The sequence below is a fragment of the Lissotriton helveticus genome, chromosome 2_2, assembly GCF_964261635.1.
Source record: "Lissotriton helveticus chromosome 2_2, aLisHel1.1, whole genome shotgun sequence".
Lineage (NCBI taxonomy): Eukaryota > Metazoa > Chordata > Amphibia > Caudata > Salamandridae > Lissotriton > Lissotriton helveticus.
The window spans coordinates 290,597,426-290,624,015 of NC_136060.1; the positions used below are offsets into that span (position 1 = coordinate 290,597,426).

The window sequence follows — 26,590 nt, forward strand, 5'->3', positions numbered from 1 at the left end:
TATTCTGGGTCCCGTGCTGGATGCTCATGGAGTACAAAAGTACATAGTGGTGCTCATTGATAGGTATTCGAATTGGCCAGAAATAGATATTCAGGAAGATATGGACACAGAGAGAGTGCTAAAGTTCCTCACGGCTACTTTCATCAGGGAAGGCATCCCTCGTTCCATATTGAGTGACAATGGCCCTCAGTTTATTTCAGAGAAGTGGAACAACTATATGGCAAGGAATGGCATTAAGATAAAGCACACCTCCATATATCACCCCGATGGCAATGGACTGGCCGAACGGTTCAATCGTGTAGTCATGGGTTCCATTCAAGCCGTGATAGGAGCGGGGAAGGACTGGGAAAAAGAGGTGAAAAGTACCGTATGGGCATACAGGATCACCCCGACATGCACAGGATACAGTCCCTTCCAAATATTGAGAGGACGTGACCCGTTCACGAAAGACAACATAGCATGGAAGGAACGCACGGTAATGAGTGAATGGTCCCCGGCAGTGGTCCATAGTAACTTGGAAAGGGCCCAGAAGATCTACACGGAACATTACAACAAGAGAAGGAACGCAAAGGAAACACAGTTGGAAAGAGGGGAATGGGTCAGAGTCAAATTGGCCCAATTGAAAAGAAAGGGAGACAGCAAGTTTAGCGAGCCCTTACAAGTGAAGGAGGTGTATGACAGGGCTGCGCTCCTGAGTGATGGAAAAACATGGTCCCAAGATAGGATGGCGAAATGCAATAAGATACTGCAGTGGGCCAGAGAAGAATCACACCACCAAGGAAGCCTGAACCCACAGGAAGTCAGCCCACCATCTCCAGAGGAAGAAGATAACTCAAAAATGAGAGGAAATTAAGTAGAACTGGAAGGAGAGAATGACCCTGAAAGCGTGGAACACCAGAACAGCCCCAGCCCAGTGGTGAGCAGAGAAACCCCCAGGGAAGCCGGAAAGAGGGTAACATCAGCAGGAGAAGAGAGTCCAAGTGGTCGGCAGTCTACACCGGTGAGGCGCACCCGGTTGGGGAGGTTGGTGGTAAGATCAGCAAGGTACAGAGAGTATGATATGAGAGGTGATGGACAGCAGGAGGGTTGACAAACTTTGAGACATTGCTTTTCGGTGTAAAGAATAAAAAGGAGGAGATATGTAGTGTAGAGGTCTAGTCATTACGCTGCAGCGTAATGACGCGGAGCGCGGCTGCCATTTTGAGAGCGGCATCGGAGCGCGGAAAGGACACGAAACCAGACGTGTCTCCTGGCGCTCTCCCGATTTGTTAAAATAAAATACCTAAACTTTATCCAGGTGTCCTGTAGTCTGTGGAGGGGGCAACGATAAACACAACAGTACTCAAACGCATGTTTACGTGAGACCGGAGAAATTAAGAAGATCGTTTTGCCAGTTTCTCGCATTAGGAGCACAGAAACGATAACATTAAAATTGTGTTACACTATTCCAAGGGCACTTTTAACACTATAAGGATACTTTTTTAAAGTATTTCTGATACAAATCGTTTCTAAAATCTGGCAAAGGTTTGCAGTTGGTATAACCCAAACGCTCCCACCGCCTACTCCCCCCCAGAGGCATATTCCCGCCGATATCAGTTAAAATAGCAATGGCATATCATCAATCAATCAATCAATCAATCATCAGTTTGCCTCAGCTTGCGCGCTATTAACCCTCGAGAGGGCTGCTCTTTAAAACCATGCTCGGTTTATAGGAGATGTATTCTGGAGTATTTGCGGTTTTACATTTTAAATAGTTACACTTTTCAACAAAGGAGTTGTAGCCTTTTTTTATTCTTCAGCACCTATTTTTATATTTTAACATTTAAACAAATGCAGACATAACACATGCTGTTAACCATAATCAACTCAAATAGCAATCTATAGCACCACCTGGTTAGCTGCTCGTTTTGTTAGAACCAAAAAGCATTATTTTGCCAAACACTGCTCATAACTTTATTCGCCCTCCCTTGCACATTGCTCGTAAAAATGAGGATGATTCGCTCACAGACACCTTTGCATCCTTGCCAGAGCCCAGGCTGGCACTTTTAAAATACAGTCAACAAATTAAATTATACTCAACTCATTCTGTCACGTTTTATCTAGTACAAAGTCTACTCAAGAAAAACATACAAAATAATCACTCCACTGCAAACAAAAAAAAAGTAAAAAACATCATTTACAACGCCAATAGCTCTAACTTTCACAAATGTGAGATCAATTGCATTGCAAATGCTTGTTTCAAATCTGACCTAGCATTCGGAGCGCACAACACACATTAGATCAGGGGTTATTTATTGAAGGCTCTTAATTTAGCGACCAGCTGGAGTTGAACACAGGAGAGCAGGAGTCAGTCTGCTTATTACTAATAATTTTGAACGCACCTTACATTGAATTCATTATATAAGTTTGGCACCAATTGAAGACTGCACTTTTTATATTCACAATGCAAAATCCATACTCTTAATGTATATATCTAGTTTGCATCAATGGGAACAGGAAATGATGTATGGATCAGGATTATGCAAGAGGCCACATGCAGTATGCGGGATAATGTATTTGTTATGGTGCAATGCAAGTTGCAGTGTCCTCCGCAGCCCAGGAGCATGCAAATCAATAAGCCACACACAGAGCTCTGGATTGAATGTTTTATTCGTCAGCATACAATATCACTCTGCTCTTTGATAACGTCATAACCGTTAATAACCACACCTTACCATCTCCAACCAGTTACGTACTTCCTCTAATGAGTCTGCCCAGAACCGCAAGAGTCCTAGCACACATTGTCTCAACATTACACAAGTCACGCACCTCCTCAGTGACATGCAATGTACTTAATTTCATGTCTTTTAAAACCTATTCAACCCTAACGGAAGTCAATAACTAATGCAAACAACTGAAACCTACCTTATATGAACTTTTACATTGCTGTTAACTGCCCGGAGCCTTTCTTCAACCACTTCTCCAAATTTTGTAGGCGTTAAATGGTTGGCAGGCGCTTCCATCAGATATCTTGCCAGGTTTTGACCCTCTGCGTACATAACTCCTTTCAGCCATTCTTCAGTGCTGGAGCTGTAAAAACAAGGACACAGCAGCGTCAGCAGAATCTTGATGCAACAAACATCAGCTTTTAACTATTTGTTAGTACATAAATAGGTGCAAAGATATTAACAAAAATATCACAATGCACTAAGCGAGCAAAGAACCCCCCCCCAAGCCAAGGACTCCTGAAAGACAACATCATTACTGGCAGAAATGAAAATCATGACTCACAAAGCTAGACTGAAAAAGACCTAGTTGTTATGAGACACATTACAGTTCACAAGATGATGAAGGTGAGGAGAGAATAACCGGAAGGTGAGTAAGAAAATAGCCGGAAATGGATGTGAGGACGAAGACCTCAGAGGCGGAGGGAGCAAAGCAGGTGACTGGAAGTGATTGATAAAGTCATACATAACAATTCTAATTGATTTAAGAGGTAGGATATTACTTTAGTGATTCCTACCGATTTTCTAAGTCTTGGTCCATGAGGCTAGAGATTAAGGTGGCAGTCAGAAGAACCATACAGTGTTTTGTTTTGGGTTTGAAGGCTAAAGTGTACCTCGAGCTGCACCAGAGCCAAGTATTTCCCTTGGGCCCGGGTGGAGCCTTCATTGGCTTGCCCACCTCTGATAACAAGCATTAAAAATGCAATCGGTCTCGCCTTTAATTAAGTTAAAGTCATTTGCTTTGCTATATAATACCATTAGCAAATGGCTTTAACTTAATAAAGGGCGAAACCTATTGCATTTTTAATGCTTGTTTAGCTATGGAGTTCACTAACAGGAGACACTTTTATTTTGGTGCCCGGGTCTATTTTTTGTCCCCGTATGATCCTGGATGAAATAATTGTCTCAGAGAAGCTGGTGAGAGGTCGCTCGCTGCGGCTTGTGAGATACAGCAACACTTCAAAGTGAGATAAGTGCTTTATTTCCTGCTGCTATTCGGATACAACATGTGGCAATAATTAGTTTCTATGGGCAGGTTGGGGAAGCGGGTGAGCTCATGGGCAGCAGTGGCAACTAAAATTGGGTGAAAGTCCTACACAGAAAGCCAAATGTGGGAATTGTATCTTTTTTTACATACATCGCAGATTTGGAGCTGATCTGCTGCTTCATGGACAGAAAAAAAAACTAAAAAGCAGTTATTTTTTTAAAGTACTTTGAGAGGCTTGGAAATGTATTCATCATAACACTAACTGCATTAAGGTAAAACATTTTTCAGACTCCTGCTTGTGTACTTCAAAGCAACTTCTCAAGCAGGGGGTCTGTGCCATGCCTGCCTGCAGGGTCCCTGATGGGGAACCTTTTTTGAAGAGCCCACCATTCTAATTAACTTACTGTAATTACCATTTAACGTTAATTACATTGATGTCATCTGCAATGGCATCAGTTAAGTAATCAAAGATGTCATTTAACAAGTGATGAGTGATGTAATATGTTATATCATATGCAGTGCATGACAAGTGGGCACGTAATAGTTAACTCCATAGATTTTTGTAGCATACATTTTTACCTTATTTAACACATAAATAAAACATCACTTTAGCCTTTGGCTTTTTCAGTGAATTTTTAGAGTTAATAAAAAATAAGATAATTTGAGCTAAGATCTTATTAGCTAAACTAACTATAATGTCACTTTGGTTTTTACAGTGACTCTCTCTCTCTCTCTCACTCTAACAACGTCTAGAAAATGTGTCCTCCGTTTAGCTTTCTAGAGTACTAGCCATGATTTCAACAACAAAAAGAAGCCCCTTATTATGGTAATTTTTGAAGAAAATGCTTTATGTTTTACAGTTTTAATTCCATTAGGACAGCTTCAGGTATGCTACACTTTTGTCATATATACAGAATACACTTTAGTTGTTCATTAGGATACTATGGGAAACTGTAGTTGATTACTAGGGAGTTAACTGATAAACTGCTGCTGGAAGTATGTCTCACTCTGCATGTCAGAATGTTGAACTGAAACGAATGAGTAAGGCATTCCAGAACTGGTAGGAAATGAGTCTGTGGCTGCAGTAGAACACTGGGGAATCAAGTGACAGCTGCAACCTATGTTGGAAGTCCACGTTTTACTCAGAAAATCCGACTTTATTCTTTCATGACGAAGGAAGATAGTGTGTACTTGTATAAATTGTGCTATCATTTTAGCTTCTGGAGCACTTTTCATAACCTCTATGTGAAAATAATGAGACAACAGTTTCTTTCATTGTTTATCAAATCACAGCAGAGGATCAGCATTTTTCACATGGTAAAACCACCTTGAAACACACCACAATTGCTAAAATTAGCATGGTACCACCAACAAATGATTTATATTGGGATTCAAATCTTTCATCACCCTTTATATGTGTTCCTTTTATGGCCAGTCATTCAAGTGGGGCCCCTTTGAAAACCTGCCACATGCCTCTTAGGACCAGGATAGGTTCAACCTGCCACCTACATTTTTTTGCACTTTTTTTGCACGTTACAGAGATCATGTCCTTGAGTTCTCAAGCGGCTGCCACAACATATTGGTCAGGTTATGGTCAGCCAGTCAAGATTGACCGGTCCCCTTTAAATTGCCCAATCAGAGTATATCTATGCACAAACAATCCAGATGTAACCATTTTTTAACCCCTTCATGACTCCTCAAGCACTTTTTCAAATGCAAATTTCTCGAAAACGGCTGAAATGATTTATACGAAATCACAAAAAGCACGCTTCCTGCGTAATGTTGTAACCTTCTGCGAATTTTGGTGTAAGTCTGTTCAGCGTTTCTTTTGATAGGTACTTTAAATGTTTTCTATGTGAATTAACGTGGGAAATCAACATTTTTGGACTCCCAATTTCTTTTGGCCCCCAACTGACGGATCACTCCATAACTTTCTAGGAAGGCGCTGATGTAGATGGTTGCGTTGTGGAAAGTTTTATAAAGATTTGTTGAATGGCACAAAAGTTATATGCGAAACTAAAAAAGCTCTCTGTGGAAATATTGACCCATCTATACATGCTTAGCTTCACAGAGACATACACAAATATATATATATATATATATATATATATATATATATATATATATATATATATATATATATATATATATATATATATACACACTGAGAAAACCATAGGTTTCATTGACGTTATAGTGAGAAATTAGCATTGAAAAAACCATACAAATTCACTGAAAATAAACCACAGGTTTCAGGGACGTTATAGTTAATTGGACATTTCACTCGTACAAAACCAAATAAATTTGCCAGTTATAGTTAGTTCAGCTAACGATAACTTGCGCACCCACATCTCAAATGACATCACTGATGACATTCACACAGTTTAGTTTGCCAGCTGGTGTGTAAGCGGTTGCATGGGTTGGTGAGTAGCCAAATGAGGATCTATAAGGGTTATTGATTGGTTGTCTGAGTATCTGTATGGGTGCCTGAGTGTCTGGGTGGGTGAGTGGGGTTGTGTGACTGTGCATAAATGTGTGAGTGGATGATTCACTTGGTGTATGGGTTCAAGAGTGCATCTGTGAAGGGCTGTATGGTTGGGTGAGTGTGTGCATGGGTGTTTTGGTGAGTGAATGGATGCCCCACTGGTACATGTGTGAGTAACTGCATATGTGAAAAGCAGTATATTTGAGTGTCGGAGTGTATACATGACTATATGTGAGAGTGAGTGATTGTGAGAGTGGCTGCATGGATCTGTGTGTGCTTGTATCAGTGTAAGTATATGTTTGAATAAGTGAGGTGGTATGTGTATATAACTGTATAGGTGAGTAAATGGGAGTGCGATTGATTCTTTGCATGACTGACTAGGTGTTTGAGTAACTATGGATGAGTGGCAGTGTGCGAGTGTCTGTATAGATATGTGAGTGCATATGATAAAGCTGTATTGATGGTTGACTGCATGTAGGAGTGACTGTATGGGTGGATGTGTGTGTAGACCTAGGAATTAGTGAGTGGGTATGTACTAACTGGTATTGGTGTGTCTATGGTTTCGAAAATGGTCTGTATTTTAGAGTGGGTGTACCAAAGGTTATATTATGGTATAAGGAGGGGCATCAGATTATCACGTGGATGTTGTCATCAGTGATGTCACGGACCATGTCATGAATGATGTAATATGTGACGTCATCAGCAGTGCATTGCGGGGGTGCGAGTTATAGTTAGCCAAACTAACTATAATGGCAGAATTTCTCCGATTTTGTACAAGTGAAAAGTCCAACTAACTATAACGTCCCTGAAACCTGTGTTTTTTTCAGTGAATTCCTACGTTTTTTTAAATGCAAATTTCGAACTAGAACGTCCCTGAAACCTATGGTTTTTTTCAGTGAATTTCAAAGTTTTTTTTAAATGCTAATCTATAACCATGCCTACAAAGGTAGGACATGTGAAGAAAGAGGAATAAAAGCGCAGAAAGAAGCAAGACAAATGCAGAAAGAGGCAACAGAAGTCCAGAAAGACAAAGAAAAGTGCAGGAAGAAGCAAGAGATGTGCAGAAAGAACCAACAGAGGAGCAGAAAGTCCTCCTGTGCCCCCAACATTTTGCTGACGGGTATAGGTGGCAACTGACTCTCACTAACCAGGCCTAGAGCCAGTGCTATGCTAACAGACACTTAGAATACAGTGAAAACACCTACATACACTAGGGAACACTATGCGTTGGGGTACTCCTGCGATTAGCATGACCTCCTCTGTATATGCCATGAGTTAGTGCCTGGGTCATTGAATGAGTACATGGGTACTGACTGACTGGATGATTAGAGTACTGCAAGGAGAGTGCATGGTGAATTTATAAGTCCTTGGGTTTTGGCGTAGTGATTGGATAAGTACATGGTGCTGGCTGGGTGATTGGAGGAGTGCATGGGTAGTGACAAGGAGATGGCTGGACTGCATCAGTAGTGCTCAGGGGATTGTAGCAATGCATGTGTTAGTGCCTGTGTCATTGCAGGATTACATGGGTAGTGACTGGATCATTAGAGTGTTGCAAAGACAGTGCATGGTGATTTTATAACTGCTTGGGTTTTTGCGGACTGATTGGATAAGAACATAAGTTACTTACCTGTAAACTGTGGTTCTCCAGTATTGGTGTCTTTCATAGATTCACATGCTTGAATATTCCCCGTCGTCGAAGTGGGAGTCCCACGGTACATAGAATAGCAGTAATATATGCATATATACATGAAAAATACCATATTTACATATATACATACATAAAATGCAGTAAAATATCTAAAGTTTAAAAGTACCATAGAACAGAATAGGCTCATGGAAAGCCTAAGAGAGACCTCACTTTAGTAACATATCAGTGTCATTATGTATTGGTCCACATTCTAGCCAATCAGGCTGTAGCTCCCTCTAGAACCTTCTCCCCAGAAGCCCAAGTCCTTAGATTTTCGTAGCACCAAGTAACCAAAGTGCCTGAGGAGAAAAGAGCCTCTGAGGGGAGGATGGGAGGGTCGCAAGTGAATCTATGAAAGACACCAATACTGGAGAACCACAGTTTACAGGTAAGTAACTTATGTTCTTCTCCAGAATTAGGGCTGTCTTTCATAGATTCACATGCTTGAATAAGAGTAGAAAGCAGTAAATCATCATATAAGTCATAAAGGTAACCGAAAACTCCAAGTATACAAGAACATATCATTTAATATGTAATACATTAAAATTTAAGAGAAAATACCTTTCTGACTGGAGGCGGGTGCAACAGAGGCTCCCCTTTATTGGAAAAGATTCCGCAGCACCGCTTGTCCCACTGCCGCATCTGCGGCGTCTGTTGATTGCAGACAATAGTGCTTCGTAAAAGTATGGCTGCTCGACCACGTAGCAGCTCTGAACATGTGCCGTAGAGGTACCCCCGCAAAGAGGGCAGTAGAAGTTGACACAGCTCTAGTTGAATGAGCTCGTACTGGAGCAGGAAGGGGCTTCCCAGCCCGTTGATGACAAAAAGTAATGGTAAAAGAAATCCACCTAGTAATAGTCTGTTTGGTAACAGGTTGTCCTTTGCAGATCGGGCCATAGGCCACGAATAGTTGGTCTGATTTCCTGAATGGTGCAGTACGCTGAATGTAAAACTTGAGACAGCGTTTCACATCCAACGAATGTAATGAACGTTCAGCAGGAGTTTGTGGATCAGGAAAGAAAGTCTTTAGAATAACAGGTTCATTGAGATGGAAATCACTGGGAACTTTTGGGATAAATGTTGGATTAGTACGTAGCGTAACAGCCTCATTGGAGAACTGGAGAAAAGGAGGCTGAATTGTGAATGCCTGGATGTCACTAACACGCCTAGATGATGTCAAGGCGAGCAGCAGAGCAACTTTCCACGTGAGGAATTTTAAGCTTGCTGAGTGGATGGGCTCGAAAGGAGGTAGGAGGAGTTGAGACAAAACCAGATTTAGGCGCCAAGCAGGTGGAGGGCGACGAATGGGTGGAAAGATCCGGAAGAGGCCTTTGAAAAACTGTTGGATGACTCTAGAAGAATACAGTGATGAGGAACCTTCATGAAGGAAGCGGGAAAGCGCTGCCAGAAACACCTTAAGAGTGGAGTGAGAAAGTCCTGACTTTGCAAGAGACAGGAAAACAGGCAGGATCTGTTCCGGTTTGGCGGTCATTGGATCCAAAGCTTTGGTGTGGCACCAGACACAGAAACGCTTCCAATTCAGCTGATAGGTTGTAATGCTGGATGGAGCGCGAGCGTACGCCAACACCTCCCTGCAATCTGCGTCGATGGTTAGACGTGCAAATTCATTGTGTTCAGGTTCCAGGCATGGAGCTGGAGATATGCCGGATCTGGTTGGCAAATCTGCCCTTGCTTCATTGTGAGGAGGTGAGGCAGAGGATGAAGCGATATTGGGTCGTTCTGGGAAAACAAAAGAAGGTCCGAGAACCATGGGCGCCGCGGCCACTTGGGGGCGATCAGGATGACATGGCAGGGTTGAAACCTCATTCTGTGCAACAGGCGTGGAATTAGAGGATGTGGAGGGAAAGCGTAGATGAATTCGTTCGACCAGTTGATCGAAAATGCATTTGACGACTTGCAAAGCGTTGGCATTTCCTGTTTGAGGCAGTCGCAAAGAGATCCATCTGCGGCTGACCCCACTGATGGAAAATGAACTCGAGAGTTGGTTGGGTGAGTTCCCACTCGTGATTGTCCGAGAGAGATCTGCTGAGTGAGTCTGCCAGAACATTGGAAACACCCGGCACAAGGATGGCTGTAAGATGAACTTGATGATGAATTACCCAATCCCATATTTCCTGTGCTTGTCGGGAAAGCAGAAGGGACCTCCTGCCGCGCTGCTTGTTTAGGTAGTGCATGCTGGTGGTGTTATTAAATTATGAAAACTGCCAATGTCCACAGGAGGCGAAGCTAATGGCGACGTTGGTGGGGTTGAAGGTGTTTGAGCCCTGTAATCGTCCCACTCTTGAAGGCCGTTATCATCATCATCATCATTCTGATCTGTGTTGTGAGGGTCTTGATCCTCATTATCCGTATCCTGCTGGGTACGCACTGGTGACCTGGGTGGAACTGGTGCAGGAATTTGAGGCTGTGGAGGAGGTTGCGGTTCTGGAGAAACAGGCCTAGATGGTGGGAATCTGCGATTATAATCGTCCAGCATGTGCTGCAGATTCATTACCAAAGACAGTGGTATCTGTGTCGTCTGTTCCGCCATAGGTGGCTCTGAATTGTCTACAGGAAATAGATCTGCCCCATCTTCGTTGTTCTCTTCCTCCTCGTCATCATAATCTTGGCACTTGATGTTTAGCTCGGATGGGCTAGACGCTTGTCTAAAGACATTCTCCACCTCTGAACCATCATTGGAGTCCTCCTCCGCAGACTGAAACAATTGGTCAGGAAGAGTAGAACCACTCTTTATAGGACTCAACTGTATAAGAGGCACCCTTCTAAGCGTGGAAGCAGTGACCACTGTGAAGGTGGTAGCTGTGGCTAAAGGATGGTGCAACGTCGACGAGCCCGTCGACGTGGTGACGGAAGATCCAAAAGCAGGTTGAGGCGTTTGTGCCGTGTCCACGGACAAAGAATCCGTAACTGTAGACGGATGTGATTTAGCCTTCGTCGCCGAAGATTTTTTCGCCGTCGACGACGTCGTCGACGAGGGTAGAGCCTTGCTCGTGGACGAAGATGGTCCAGTCGATGAAGGTTGGGCCGTCGACGGGATGGCAACCATCGACGAAGTCGTCATCGACGGTGAGGTTCCCGTCGACGGACGGCGGCCCGTCGACGATGCTGTAATCTTGGTCGACGACGAGGTGCGCGTCGACGAATGACACGTCGACGGTGGCTTCTTCGTCGACGGTGTTGATTTGACAGTCGTCAACGAGATCTTTAAGATAGAGGTAATGGGTCTCACCTCATGGGTCGTCGTCGACGAGGTGGACGTCGTCAACTTAGTTCTCGAAGACATTGAACATGTCGTCGACGGATTTCGTTGTCGTCGATGGACGCGTCGACGAGCCCGTCGACGAGCCAGTGCCCGTTTTTGAGGAAGATGGCATGGCATTGGACAGTGACGCCAGAGAGCCAGGTCCCGTAGGCGTAATTGGAGGCAAATCCTGTGGGGAGACATCCTTAGAGATTTCCACAAGTCTACTTTTCTTAAGAAAAGGAGAAGGCATCTCCGTCTCCGACCCACGCTTCTGAGAGGTCTTAGACTGGAAAGAAGAGACACTCAACCTCCGAGACCACAGTGTCAGTTGTCTTCAGAAGGAGATGGGCCTCTCTGTCCCTTAATGTTTTAGGTGGAAAAGTACGGCAGTACTTACAGTTCTTCACTTCATGGTCCGGGTAGAGACAGTAAATACATTTACTGTGAGGATCTTCATGAAAGAGACGCAATTTTCCACATGATGGACATGGTTTGAACAAAGATTTCCTTGAAGACATTTGAGAAGAAAAAACTGAGCAGAGCTCAGGGAGACTCCCTTCACACGACGTGCGGTAGAAAATCTGAGGACTTGGGCTTCTGAGGAGAAGGTTCTAGAGGGAGCTACAGCCTGATTGGCTAGAATGTGGACCAATACATAATGACACTGATATGCTACTAAAGTGAGTTCTCCCTTAGGCTTTCTATGAGCCTATTCTGTTCTATGGTACTTTTAAACTTTAGATATTTTACTGCATTTTATGTATGTATATATGTATTTATGGTAATTTTCATGTATATATGCATATATTACTGCTATTCTATGTACCGTGGTACTCCCACTTCGACGACGGGGAATATTCAAGCATGTGAATCTATGAAAGACACCCCTAATACGGGAGAAGTACATGATGCTGGATGGGTGATTGGAGGAGTGCATAGGTAGTGACAGAGGGATTTCTGGAGTGCATGGGTACTACCTGCGTAATTGGAGGAGAGAATAAGTAGTGTGTAGGTGGTTAGAGGTCTGCATGGGAAGTGCTCAGGGGATTGTAGCAGTGCATGTTTTAGTACCTGGGCCATTGCATATGTACATGGTGCTGGGTGGGTGATTGTAGGAGTGCATGGGTAGTGACAGAGCAATAGCTGGACTGCATGGGTAGTGTTCAGGGGATTGTAGCAGTGCATGAGTTAGTGCCAGGGTCATTGCATGCGTGCATGGGTAGTGCTAGGATGATTAGAGTGCTGCAAAGAGAGTATATGGTGAATTTATAAGTGCTTGGGTTTTGGTGGAGTGATTGGATAAGTACATGGGTACTGACTGGATGATGAGAGTACTGCAAGGAGAGAGCATGGTGAATTTATGAGTGATTGGATTTTGGCGGACTGATTGGAAAAGTACATGTGGTGAATGGGTGATTGGAGGAGTGCATAGGCAGTGACCGGGAAATGGCTGGACTGCATGGGTAGTGCCCAGTGGATTGTAGCAGTGCATGTGTTAGTGCCTTCATCATTTTTTTTCTCTCGAGCGGATTCTCAACCCCAGCGCAAATTCTACCAATTGTTTAAACAAAATGTTTTTTTTGGCCCTGGGTGTCCTTGTGGGACCCCCTGAGCAGGCCTAGGGGATCAGGGTGTTTCTACCCTGCCCCCTTTTCTTGTTTTTTCACTGTGTTTCACTGTTTTCTTGTGATTTGTTATACCGAGTCACAAGGTGGCTGCCAACACTTCCTGGTTTGGAGTGTTGGCAGCCAATTAGAATGAAGCTCGTGGTCGGGAGCCCACCGCGCCCCTAGATATCAAAACTTTTATTTTTTTAATTTCTCAGCAACTAATGAACGGATTTACACCATTTAAAAAAAAGGTTGCTTTCTGAACCACGCGCTACCTTTTTGCCAAATTTGGTGTAATTACGTTCAGCAGTTCCGGCTGTAGCCTTGGCTAAAGTTTCCTATGGAAATTAACATGGAGAAAACACTTTTTGGGACTCCCCTTTTTTCTCAGCCCCCGCTTGACGAATCATCCCCAACATTTCAGGATAGGAGTTGACCTGACTAGACCTTTTTGGGGGGAATTTCGCGAAGATTCGTCAAACGACGCCAAAGTTATTAGCAAATCAAAAAACGCATTTCCTATGGAAACTAGGTCCTAACTATAACTACCTAGTGGCGACCGCCAGTAGGTAATATATACATACATACATACATATACACACACATGCACAACCTTCATGATTGCTCATTGTGGGTGGCCTCAACAGTTTCATCTGTACCACCTTATGTGCCCCCTTACAGATCACTTCTGGAGACGCCTCAGTGTTTGGGCCAGAGAATGCTGGCAAGTATGTTAAGTGAGGCATACCGAGCGAAGGTACTACATTAATTGAAAGCATTTGCGCAAAACAGAACCATCTTCTAAGTCCGGACACTCACTGAGCCTGGTATTATGGTGTTGGCAGATCAGAGCAGGCTGAATTGGATATTTTGGCATTACTTTGTTTTGGAAAACAAGGCCATGAGTTAGCAGATGTTCAGGGGGTGGACAATGTTTCAGCAGATATAGTTAAGATGATTAAACTCAGGCCTGGGTTGCCACCTGCCATTTTTTTTTTATTGGAATGATCAGTATTTTACTGTAGCTGGTACAATAAATATGGAAATGACCTAAAATCAGTATTTTTTCTCCTCATCAGTACATAGTTAAATCAGCAAATGCAGAAGAAACATTTTTTTAAATGTGTCCTAGAGATAACTTAATGATCTCTGACTCATAATTAAAGTCAACAGTGACAGAAAAGCAGCCATTCTAGAAATGAATACAGAGGGGTTTTACATAAATGTATGTTGAAGAATAACATCCCTGTCCTTACTGAATCATAAAGCACAAGTAAATGGCTGGCATTTCCCCCCGGGAAAGATGGGAATCCAATATACTGCCAACATGGACTTTGTGCTTACAAGTCGAGGTGGGGGCCAGGTAGTATGGGAAGGAGAGCTGAGAGGGATTGTTACTTGGTGCCATGAAAGTGGGAAATTATGGTGTTCTGCACGTTTTTTGGGTAAAATTATACAGTGAAATACCAGCCAGACACAAATGGCTGCTTGCAGATTACTACACAATTCTGCATTTTGTCGGATGGCTGGAAGGAAAACACTGGTGTGCAGAAGCTAGGAGGAAGCAAAAGGGGTTATGTTCGCTTTTTTTGTTTTTCTTCTTTCTTTTAAAGGTGACCTGAACAGCCTAAGGAATAAGAGTAGGAAGATTTGGCAAATATCAGCTCGCCAAACTTGGTGGGAGTCAGACAAGATATGTGTAACCGCAGATTTATTAATTAAATTCTAGATGTTTAGCAGAGCTCCGGAGCGGCCTAATCCTTGGGTCGATGGCCGATGGCGCCGGAGGGGCAGGTGAACTCAGGTACCGTGGGTATATTTGTACTTTTCAAGAAGACACCCCGGACCGTGGCCCCGAGGGACCCATCAGTGGTTTCCCGACCCCATCCAGAGGAGGTCTCTTCGGACTACTATCCTCTGGGACTGTTGAGTGTATTGTTATGGTTTGCTTGTTTGTTGGGAGGGGGGTTTGGGGGGGGGGACAGGAGGGAGGGGGGGGTAGTTGGGGATTGGGGGGGGGGGGGTGGGATGGATGGTGGTGGTGACCGATGGATGCTTGCTGCGAGTCTGGTTTCCCGAGGAGGAGCGTTCCATGGGCATTTGTATACCGAGTACTTGAACGGATGTCACCTAAGGTGTTATACCTTGACTAGGTACTCCCTGTTACTGCTGTGGGGCCGGAGCTTTGGAGTTCATGGGGCCTGGGGCGGGAGAGGGGAGTGGAGGGGGGAGGAGGGGGGAGGAGTTGGTAGAGTCCGCGCAGAAGGGGGCGGGGACAAGAGGGGCAGTCGGTCTGTGTGTGGCGGAGATGGGGCGAGGATATGTTGACATTACGAAAGCAATGCGGTGGAGCCTGATGATTCCTCATGCCTCTTAGCATCGGCACGTGGAATGTGAAGGGTCTCAACTCCCCGCAGAAACGCCAAAAGCTCTGGAAATACTTGTCGGACCATCACTTAGATGTGGTGGGTCTCCAGGAGACCCATCTGGCGCGCAGGGATGAGCTCCGGCTCCGACACAAACATTTTCCCCTCATCTACAGGTCTTCTGCCTCTACCAAGCACAGGGGGGTGGCTCTTCTCTTTCGGCCATCCCTCCACTTCCAACCTGTGGGGGTGTGTTGTGATAAGGAGGGTCGCTGGTTGATGGTTAAGGGGTTGTTATACGGTCGATTATGCACGTTTGTGGTGGTGTATGTTCCCAATGCTCAGCAGAATGGCTTTCTCCAGTGCCTGTTGGATAAAGTGGGGGAATTTGTTGAGGGGCTTTTGTTCTTATTGGGTGATTTCAACATGGTCTGGGACAAAGACTTAGATAGCTCCCGCGCTCAGAGGGCAGACTCCGGTGTCTTTTCCGCCGAAACGAAATGCCAGGTGGGCTATTTGGGATTGATTGACGGCTGGCGCTCCATGCACCCTCAGGCCCGAGATTACACCTTCTTTTCCCACGTCCACCAGTCCTATTCCCGCATAGACCATATCTTTTTGAGCCAAGCCCTCCGGGGTGATGTCCGTGATTCCAGGGTTTTTCCGCTCTCCATATCAGATCATAGCTTACTGGTCCTCGTGCTGCACTGGTCGGTGAAGGGAGATGGCATGCGGAATGGTACTTTCCTGCTGCGCTTATCAGGGACGATACCTCATGTAAGGAGCTACGGAAGGCTATCAGGGAATTCCTGACTCTTAACCCGGCGTCGGACACGTCAGTGTTCAATACATGGGACGCTTGCAAAGCCTCTCTGAGGGGCACTTGCATAGGCCTCAATGCAAACCTCAATAAATTGCGGAGGAGGGAACGGGAAGATCTGGAGGCAGAACTTGCCGTCTTGGAACAGGCGCACAAGTCGAACCCATCTCGGGTAACCCTCCGACCTCTAACGGCTGTCCGGGGAAAATTAAAGGCTCATTACACCAATCGAGCTGAGTTCGCCCTCCTGCGGCTGCGGCGAGTATCGTACTCACAGGGGAACAAGGTGGGAAGGCACTTGGCCCGTCAGCTCCGAGAAAGGAGGGAGAAGGAATACATTGGAGGGATCCAGGACTCTGGGGGATCCTTGCAGCACTGGGACGAGGATAAGGCGGACGCCTTTGGCCGATTCTATGCTGCTCTTTACAAGGGCGACTCTTTAGATCAGGGCGCCCAGGACGAGTTCCTGGCAGGCCTCCCCATGCCGCAGGTCTCTAGAGAGTGGAATGAGCTCTTGGCGGCCCCCATTTCCAGACCAGAGGTGTTGGAGGCTATTAAGGCTCTGAAGCTTCACAAGGCGCCGGGCCTGGGCGGTTATACTGCTCTCTTTTACAAATCGTTTGCGACGGAATTGAGTGATCATCTGGTCTCCCTTTTCAATGAAATGGCAGTCACTGGGAAGACTTCTGGGACTATGGCCGAGGCCATGATAACCGTGCTTCCCAAGCCGGGGAAGGATCTTTCCAAATGCTCGCCGTATCGCCCGATTGCACTCCTCAATGTAGATGCTAAATTGTACTCCTCTATCATTGCCCGCAGGCTCCAGGATCTGATGCCGGCCATCATCCACCCGGACCAGTCTGGGTTCATTAAGGGGCGGCAGACACATGATAACTTGAGGCGGGTGATCCACCTGATAGAGAAGGCTACCAGGTTCCGCATCCCGGCAATACTGGTGGGGCTGGATGCGGAGAAAGCTTTTGATCTAGTCGACTGGGAGTTCCTGTTACGCACCCTGGCCGCCTTTGGCTTTTCGCACCAGTTCATAACGATGATTCGGGCAAATTACAGCAGCCCCAGCTTGAGGGTGGTGATCAACGGGCATCGGTCTGCCTGTTTCCCTCACTCACGAGGAACGAGGCAGGGGTGTCCTCTCTCCCCTCTCCTCTTTGCCTTGGGTATCGAACCTCTGGCGCTTGCGATACGGGCGAGGGAACAGATCAGGGGCCTTCCGTTCACGGGTGAACAGCACAAAATTTCCCTCTTTGCAGACGATGTGCTGTTGTCAGCGGGGGATCCGGCTCAATCATTGCCGCATATTCAAACGGTGCTATCCGAATTCGAAGCGGTGGCTGGGTGCAAGGTCAACTTTGACAAATCATACATACTGAACCTGACTCTCGCTCCAGCGGACGCGGAGCGGGTACGCTTGCTCACGGCGTTGCCATGGGCGTCTGCCTCTCTGTTATACCTGGGAGTTCAGCTGACTTCTTCCGTAGGATCATTATTCTCGGCTAACTTCCCCCCGATGCTAGCTGCGGTACGAGCGGACCTGGACCGGTGGAAGCCGAAATTTCTCTCATGGCTTGGCAGGATCCATGCTCTTAAGATGGTCCTTCTGCCTAAGTTTCTTTATCTTTTTCAGGCCCTTCCTATCCCGATACAGGTGGACTTTTTCCGGCGCCTCAAAACCTTATGCTGAGATTTGTCTGGCAGGGTGGACGGGCTCGCTTCTCCTTCACGACACTGCGACGACCGCGGAAGGAGGGGGGAGTGGGGTTTCCCGACATGCACTTGTACTATAAAGCCGCGCAGCTACGAGTACTGGTGGAATGGTCCCAGCAGCTCTCAGAGAAGCACTGGCTACATATGGATAGGAGTGTGGCTGGGAGGTCGATCTGGGACTTAGCCTGGAAACCGAAGGTAGACAGGCCTAAGAATGCCTACATTAGCACCCCTACTAGCACGGTTTTGAAGGTGTGGGATACGGTCACCGGCGATGAACAATGGACCACGTTTCCGTCTCCCTTTACTCCCATTCACTTCAACCCGGCCTTCCCTCCGGCGATGCAGGAGGGACCCTTCAGGTTGTGGAGAGAGGGAGGCTGTAGAGCGCTCACACACTTGTTCCATGGAACGGCGCCTCTCACGTTCCACAACTGCATGCGTGACTATGGGATACCGGCCACTGAACGCTTCCGCCACAACCAGCTTATCCACTGGGCGACGTCGGCGGGAATAGGAGATGCCGCTACCAGACCACTTTCACCATTTGAGGCCTTTCTTCTACGCACCTCCACTATGAAGGGGGCGATTTCCTTCCTGTATGGGCTACTACTGGCCACTACGGTCTCTCCGCGTCCCCGCTACATGGAGCACTGGGAGGCCCTTCTGGGCCGCGACGTTTCCGAAGACGAATGGAAAAGCCTCTGGCGCGATATCACGGCGCATAACCACTCGGTGAATCTTAGGGAGGCCCACTTAAAGACCATGTTCGATTACCCGTCCAAGCTCCATCGAATATTCCCAGCCTCTTCAGACAGGTGTTGGAGGGGATGTGGGATGTTGGGGTATTTCCGCCACATTTGGTGGGATTGCCCGATCATTCGCCCGTTCTGGGCTGAAATTTTATCCCACATCAAGGAGATCCTGGGATATCCGATCCCGGAATCGATGGCCCTTGTTCTGTTGGGGCTCCGAGATCCGATGTTAGAACACCAAACTAAAGCGGATAAACGTATCCTATGGCTCTGCCTTTGGGCTGCCAAGCTCACGTTGGCTGCAGCCTGGAAGAAACCGAATGCCCCAGCTACATGACTATTGCACGCGAGGATGTGGAAACTTCTGAGCATGGAGAGAATGGCGGACATCTTCCTGGGCAATTTTAAAAACTTCCTCTTCCGATGGGGTCCCCTGGTCCGCTTCCTGTCACGAGGCCTGCCGTCTGCGGTCTGCCCATCCACATTCCGTGCTCTCCACCTTTTCCAGGTTTAATCAGACTATATGATTATGGGGGTTTGAGTGAATGAGTGTGTTGTCACCACCACCAAAGGGGGGAGTGGGGGATGGGGGGGGGGAACCAGTTGGGTGTGTGGGTTTGTTAACTGTTGGAACACTGCATAGCCCGTGGGGGCTGTTGGAATTCTAAGCCTTCTATGGCGCTATTTCCATTGCCGGTCACTTGACCATGAACGGATCTGAGAATTATTCCTTGGCATGAGTTGGACTTGAGAACTGATCCCTTTTGCCATGCTATGCTACCTCCCTCTGCATCCTCCCCCCCTTTATTTTTATTGAGCTTCCTACGGCACCCCTGTGGGGGGCATACTGCGGAATTGTCGCTTGTATAAGTTTTTCCTTTCCTCTTCTTTTTTTCCTGCAAATTCTAAATAAAAAATTTACAAAAATTCTAGATGTTTATTTATGTGTGTTTAAGTTAGAATAATATTGCCGCAACTAAAGTTTTAGGGCTTTTCACGTTCTACATTGACAGCTAAAGACAGGACTGTTTTAACATGCATTGGAAACCTTTTTGTTTGCATGTTTTTCTCTCAACAGTGTCTCTTGGTTCATTAAGTTGCCGAACTGGGATTTATTTTGTGGTAAAGCTTTCTGTGCTGTAACAACTGTGAGCTTAGAAGGAAGCCGTGTCAGAGATGTTCTGTAATATTGCACATGTTCAAGGCTGATTGTTGCCTCCAGCTTTAATAGTGCTCCTATTCATGATCTTATCAGTTTATTGTTTAGTAGTGCAATATAATTTCCTCCTGCATGTAGTTAAAATGGGATGCTTGTTTATTTATTTTGGGAGCGTTGCTAGAGTAAGCTGGTTTACGTAATTACATTTCTGTAAGGTTGATTGGTTTCTGTCAAGTAACATTTTTTAGTCCGACCCGTGGTGTGACTTCACACCATGTGAAGAGTGTGTTCTTCTACTTTTCTGAATCTTTAAAATGTTCTACTTTGGGGATGTGGGCAAGACCTTTCTTTGCTTTCCTACCAAGTAGAATCCATGTCAGTTTACTAATTCAATGTCTGACTATACTTTGATTGAGAGCGTTTCCACTATTCTCCTGGGGCAGAACGAATGTTGGTCCTCTTGCTGATTTCATACTTTCTTTAGATCCTTAGGATGCAGATTTGAATTGACCAATCAACTGCCCTTTTGCTTTCTGTAATGATTGTTCATTTCCAATAAACCTTTGTGCTTTGGACTATGAATCTTGTCTTGTGTAGGTTTTCTTTATGGTTTCCTTTATTTGGCTTGGACGCTTGTCCTTGGAGACTCACACAGTCCCCGTCCTTTCAATCGGCTATTTAATAGTGCAAAGCACCATCAGATTTTGGTAGCATAGGATGGTTTTTCAATTTGGGGCAAATTTGGTGTAAAACGAAATCAAAATTTGCACCTCCAAAATTAACTTTGTTAGGCAATTCTGGAAGTAATTGTCACAACAGCCATAAAGGGTGCTGTTGGAGATGCATTGGGTGTTGTCAGACGTTTCACTGCATGGGTATAAATAGGGCACCTTGAGAAGAGAGATGTCTTGCATGTTTTATGAGGATTGTTATGAAGATTGCGATTATGCTGTCTTGCGGTGTGTGGTTTAGAGTGAGAGAATTATTCTGTGGCCTCTGAAAATCTCAGCATTATGTCAATGGAGTTTTGCATAAAGAGTGGTGCAAACGCTGAATTAAAGTTGAAATTTGCACTGCATTCCAATGTTTTGCGCCAATTGCTGAAGTTGTTTTGAATTATGCTTTCGGTGAAAATATTGTGACTCATTGTGCTTTACATGTAAATGGTTTTAAAATCATGTATAAGGTTAGCAGGTAAATGGAAATCCACTATCTCAAGATAATTATTATGGTTTTCTGCTGAAAGCACTTGTGGCATCACGTCAGGTTATAGGTTAAACTCGTATAGGTTAACATCCTATGAAGTCCTTAATGGGCTAGCTGCGTATGAACTAACAAGCGTGTGTCGTCCATTTATTTGTGCACAGGAAACAGATGTACTGACTTAAACACGGATTACCGTTGGTCAGAAACCTATGTTAATATGATTGAAAGGATTTATGGGGAAAACACCTTCCTTTGCTGTAGTAATAATAATAATTCCTATTTGTAAAGCGCAAACATATCATCCCCTTAAGAGTTTCAAGGCGCTGGGGACTGTCGGGGAGATTAAGTGAGCTATTGCCCAGAGTCACATGATGATAAACTGAGATGCTGCCGGCACCAGGGATCCGGAGATAGCCACTCTGACTGCTGCGCTAGACCTCTCCCAGTGGGGAGTGTGATTTTCTGCCGCGTATCCAAATAGGCAGACATGGTATTTGTTTTCATTTATGTACTAGGTTTCCAGTTTTGTTTTAACATCTTATTGTAATTGGTTGAATTAGCAACGCATGTATTATGAGCTAGACTGAGATTACCACAGGTGAGAGTATGAATAAGTCATTGATTACTGATAATGGAGGAGATTCTCCGCCCGACTAGTTCCCACTCGGATGAGATGCTGATGGATTATGGGTTATAAATATGTCTATAGCTCAAAGAATGGAATATAACTACAGCTAACAATAACAATCTAGAGTTAAAGTATTGAGAATTTGAGGAGTGCCATGTTTAAGATGAAACCGCAGCCTAGAACTGAGCAGTTTGAAGTCTTCAAAGAGTGGGACTGCGTGGTGCATTAGAGAGTGTATACGAAAATACTAAAAAGACAGACTAATAAAGTTCTCAGCCATTGGATGCATGTGCGATTGCTTTTACGAAAAGTGTTAGAAACTATAGGTGCTTTCTCAGCAAATGCTGAAGAATCAGACAAAAAAAACAGAAGATGATCAAATGAAGGTCAGAAAGAAAAGAATGAGAGTGACTCAAAGGGATAATGATGAGATAGTCTATACTATAGGTGTATGACTGAAGAAAGACTGGAATGGATCCACCTGGATGGATCAACAGGTCTGTGGGGAGTTTTGTGCAACGTTATCAGCAATGATAACAGCGGATTCAACAGACAGCCACTCGGTCAGACTGAAACAGCCAAACAGATTTTAAGTGACACAGAATATTGGGCGGCTCCAGCAGTGTTGGTGGAGGAGCGATATCCAATAGAGATACTGAGACCTTAAAACAGAAAATGTTTGCTCTGAAAAAAATTATGAAAAAGGAAATAACTAAACGCTGGGAGCGGACTACACTCATGAGATACATTGAGGTTAACAGAGTCTGATGTGGTCTGCGTATATTCATTGTACCAACGTATAAGTCCCCCTATTCTGGGCTCCTTGAAGAATGGCCACTTTTACAGCAAAGTCATGTAAGGAGATGATGCAGATCTTGGTGAAATATGCTGAGCTGGATTTGGTACGTATCCGACATGCGATTAAGGATCTCATAAAAGATCTTAAAAATTAAAGTGACGTTCAAGGATTTCCAAATAAAAAGTAGTTGAACGACTTGTAAAATATGAAGAAGAGGTGAAACTGAAAAAAACAGCAGACATTTTAACAAGACAAAAGGGACTATTATGAGAGTTAAATCCTGACTTACGCAAGGAACTATGATGCATACAGGAAAAAAAATCAGCAGGAGGACACCCCCGGAAAAATAGGACCGCAGCTCAATGGAATCTAGCCAGGGTGTTGACACAGAGAATGAGGAACTGGCCAATACTTCAAACATGGGAAATAGTCGTGGGGGTTTTCACAATGAGTACCGTCTTCTGGGTCAGGTTGACAAGCCAGAAAAGATAGACCACACCCCCAAATCAGGGGAAGAGGAAGAGGCGCGCTCAGAGGAGAAGGACAAGAAGAGGAGGATGGCAAAATGCCACAAACAGGGAGAACCACCCATTAGAACTTTAAGAACTAAGTAAAAAACTCACTGTCATGAATTTATCCGAAAGTACATTGACTGATGTTGAAAGATCTTTATTAGAATTTCAGATTGAAATTTAAACTAGGGCATAAAGACAATTATGCTCAAATGAGAATGGATATATACTTGTTTATCAGGAAATTAAAATTGTGTAAATTGCATAAATTGTCGAAACGGAACATTGATAAACAGAGAATCCGTACATCTGAATGTGACATCAGGGTAAGTGATGTAGAGGGACTGTTGGCCTTATGAACATTGTTTAGAGAGGGTGAGTATGATCATTCAGAGGTTGAATTGAACCAAGTGTTTAATACTTTAGGGATAGGAATTAATACCCCCAGTAGCTTCAAACCCAAGTCGCTCACGATTCCTTCCATGCCCAATGACAATATTGATGTGTTCCATGACACGATGATCAAGGAATTGATTGTCTAGGGTAAAAAGAAAACTTAATAAGCTTACTACAGCTCAGAGAAAAGCCCTTATTGCATTGAAGTCGGATACCACAATAGTTATCAAACCTTCAGACAAAGGAGGTAAGTTTATGGCATTGGATGTGTCAATGTATGAGGATGAGACAATTCAATCAGTCTGATTGCATAATGTGATTCTGGGCAATAGCTCTCTTAATCTTCCCGATGGCCCCCAGTGCCTTAAAACCCTTAAAGGGGTGATATGTTCACGCTTTACAAAAATATATCACGTTTAAAAAAACCAACAAAGGTTACAGGGACGGTATAGTAAGGAAACAGAATTTGAAAAACCTTAGAAATTCACAGAAATAAAACAAAGGTTACAGGGTTGTTATAGTTAGGAAACAGAATTTGAAAAACCTTAGTAATTCACAGAAAAAAACTACGCATACAGGGACATTATAGTTAGGCTCAGATTTCACTCACACACAAAACCAGTGAAATACAGAAGTTATAGTTACCTAAACTAACTATAACTTACGTCCTGCAATGCACTGCTTATGACCTAACATATTACATCACTCATGACATGGTCAGTGACATCTCTGATGACATCTCGAATAACATCACTGATGAGATAATCCACAGAACCACTTACACACCCGCTCACACCCTCATAACTCTAGTATGCCCACTCATACACTCATACAATCACTCACATACCCATTCACTGATCCATACCAGTACTCAAACACCCACTCATTCCTCCATAGACCCACTCATACAGCCATTCACACAACCATTAACTCACCCATACAGTTACTCAGGAGCCATGATTGGTGGTTTTACTGTTAGTACCATATATGAAGTTACTGCAAGTTGTGGTTTTCTTCATACACACTCTATTGAACAGCTGAATTGATAGCTGTCAATGTATTTTGGCTGCACAGACACCCTACTATTTTCACTGACACAAAGTATGATTTTGAAGTGGCTCATAATTTTGGGCTTCTCTGGATGGAGCAAGGGTCCCTCACCTTTGTGTATGCCCCAATCAAAAATATGTTTTATATAAAGATTGATGCTCTCCAGTCGCCTTCTAAAGTTGGTATTGTTACATGTGCTCCTGATCAAATTATCCAGGATTAGATACATAAAGGTAAAGCTTTTGCTGAACTGCCAAAAAGGCTACTCCACCCCCAAATGTAAGAATACTCTGCATGTGCGCTCCTAGTCATTGAGCCTGTGAGACCCACCTTAAGGGATCATGCGAAGTTGCAAGAATATGCAAAGAGCATGGTTGAAGCAAGATTGTAAAAGAGATCCACACAGAGTATGGAGAGGTAAACAGGGAATACTGTCCGATTATACAATGGTGTTGCTCATGTCAGTAGAGAAAGGATGATTTGTGCCGCAGCCACCCACTGGTTTACACTTGACTTCCCCTTCATAGTCCAACAGTAGTGTCAAACCTGCGTCATGTTCCAAAGCCTGTAATGCTGGAAAGGGTGTCAAAAATACTCCTGATGCCCTCATCCACCACCTTGAGGCTCCGTTGACTTGTACAGATTAATTTCATCCAAATTCTCGGAGGCGGGTCTTATGCTTTTATATGGCACTGGGTTGTAATTTTCAGGATAAAAGAAACCCTACTTGTGTACTAGTGTTGAAGCTATTACTGGTGATAAGGGACTGCTCTGAGATTTTATCCCTAGGTTTGGAATCTGCCTTTGGATAGGAAGTGACAAAAGAACACATTTCATGTATTTTGTAGTTCACAAACTATAAAATCATTAGTGATTAAATAACAGTTACATTGTGCATACATCCCCAAGTTCTGCTAGAAAGTAGAGGGGCTTAAGGGTAGACTGAAAAACAAAACATCTAAGATTTGCAGTGTGTTAGAAATGGGATTTCTGGTTGGCTAATGTTTGCACCAAAGCCAGACAGAAACCACCACTCTAGTCAGGATAAGGGAGTTACACTCCTAAATAGCCCCTGCTCACCCCCTTGGTAGCTTGGCACGAGCAGTCAGGCTTATCTTAGAGGCAGTGTGTAAAGCATTTGCACATAACCAACAGTAATACAATGTAGGCACTACAAGGGACACCACACCAGTTTAGAAAAATTGCCAATACTTTTATATACTTAAACAAGACCAAATACAATAAAAATCCACAATACAGTACTTTCAAAATAGATGCGTTGCAAGATGTCTTTAAATTGCAAAGATATGGTGAAAACACAGTTCCTTAATGTCGATAGCTCCGTCCGGGGCTATCCCGGCGTCGTGAACAAACAAATCCAAACAGCTCTGGCTGAACGCGCCATCGCAGGTCAGCTACGGTGTCGGGCAGACCCACAAACAGTACCTTTCAGAAATGCAGGGCGTCGACGACCTCTCGTTGAGCTGCCGAAAGCACGGCATCCGCAGGCGTCGGTTCCGGAGGTCGGTGCAGGGGTCGTCAGGCCCTCGAAGTCGCACGCGTTGCAGATCGAACTCCTGTCTGATGAAGTCAGGAGCACTGGTGTCGGCAGGCGTCGGGTGCTGCGGTGCAAAGCGGCTCGATGGCGGCGTTGGATGGCGTCGTTGGTGAGACCAGGGTCGCGGTGTGATATGAAGATGGTGCTCGTCACAGTGCTGGCATGTCATGGTGCAGCAGCGGCGGCGTCGTTGCTGAAGCGGGGTCGTTGGCTGACGAACTGGAGTTGATGGCACCGGTGTCGGTAGGCCAAGCCAGCGGCGCGGGATGAGGGTGGTGCGTCGTGTAACATAATGAGCGGTGCACTCGAACCACGGTGCAAGCAGCGGCGTCGAGTCCGGCGTGGAGTGGCGTCTTCGGGGATACCAAGGCATCGTCGTGAAGCGAGGCGGTGCAGAGTGCGGTGCCCACAGGTCGCGGTGCAAGCAGCAGCTTGGTGGCGGCATCAGCAGGCGTCGTTGGTGAGACCAGGGTCGCGGTGCGGCGGTGCCCTCTGCAGTGCCTTATTTATTATTTATTTATTTTAGGAATTTGTAAAGCGCACTACCACCATTGCAGGCATCTTGGCGCTGACTAGATCAGACGAGAGGGAAAAGGT

The 26,590-nt window shown here is 44.9% G+C and overlaps 1 protein-coding gene across 2 annotated transcripts in view; it reads right to left on the bottom strand.

Annotated features, from left to right (window-relative positions):
- LAP3 (leucine aminopeptidase 3) overlaps positions 1 to 26,590 on the bottom strand; it is a 238,053-nt gene that overhangs the window by 88,924 nt on the left and 122,539 nt on the right. For both annotated transcript variants that reach the window (XM_078678427.1, XM_078678426.1), the window contains exon 6: positions 2,905 to 3,069. In XM_078678427.1, coding sequence (XP_078534553.1) covers positions 2,905 to 3,069 — 165 coding nt within the window. The remainder of the gene's footprint in view (positions 1 to 2,904; positions 3,070 to 26,590) is intronic.